The sequence below is a fragment of the Penaeus monodon genome, chromosome 31, assembly GCF_015228065.2.
Source record: "Penaeus monodon isolate SGIC_2016 chromosome 31, NSTDA_Pmon_1, whole genome shotgun sequence".
Taxonomy (NCBI): Eukaryota; Metazoa; Arthropoda; class Malacostraca; order Decapoda; family Penaeidae; genus Penaeus; species Penaeus monodon.
The window spans coordinates 27,382,299-27,382,614 of NC_051416.1; the positions used below are offsets into that span (position 1 = coordinate 27,382,299).

The window sequence follows — 316 nt, forward strand, 5'->3', positions numbered from 1 at the left end:
AACCAAGTCTGTAAAATGTGTATAAAAAAGGGACAGGGCCCGGGGCCCCCCACTTTTCCCTTTTTCCCCCGTCGCAGCCGAGTTTTGCAAAATGCTCCGAGCGCCGCGGGCACGTGCGCGCGGGTCACCCTCGGCCCAGGTTTGCCCAGGCCCCTCCAAGGGGCCCTTTCCCCAGTAGGGTCGTGGCCTTCCCCCCCGCCTTCCCGTCCCCGCCCCCCCGTGGCCCGTGTCCCCCTTGTGCGGAAGAGTCGGGGCGGCCGTCCCCCGCCCCATTGTGCGCGTCTTTGCGTTCGGAGCGCTGGACTTTCTTTGTGAA

General features: G+C 66.1%; 1 protein-coding gene across 1 annotated transcript in view; it reads left to right on the forward strand.

Annotated features, from left to right (window-relative positions):
- The first annotated feature begins 91 nt into the window (after positions 1 to 91).
- LOC119592941 (non-symbiotic hemoglobin 1-like) overlaps positions 92 to 316 on the forward strand; it is a 72,468-nt gene continuing 72,243 nt past the window's right edge. Inside the window, exon 1 of the mRNA XM_037941833.1 lies at positions 92 to 174. Within this exon, the coding sequence (XP_037797761.1) occupies positions 92 to 174 (83 nt within the window). The remainder of the gene's footprint in view (positions 175 to 316) is intronic.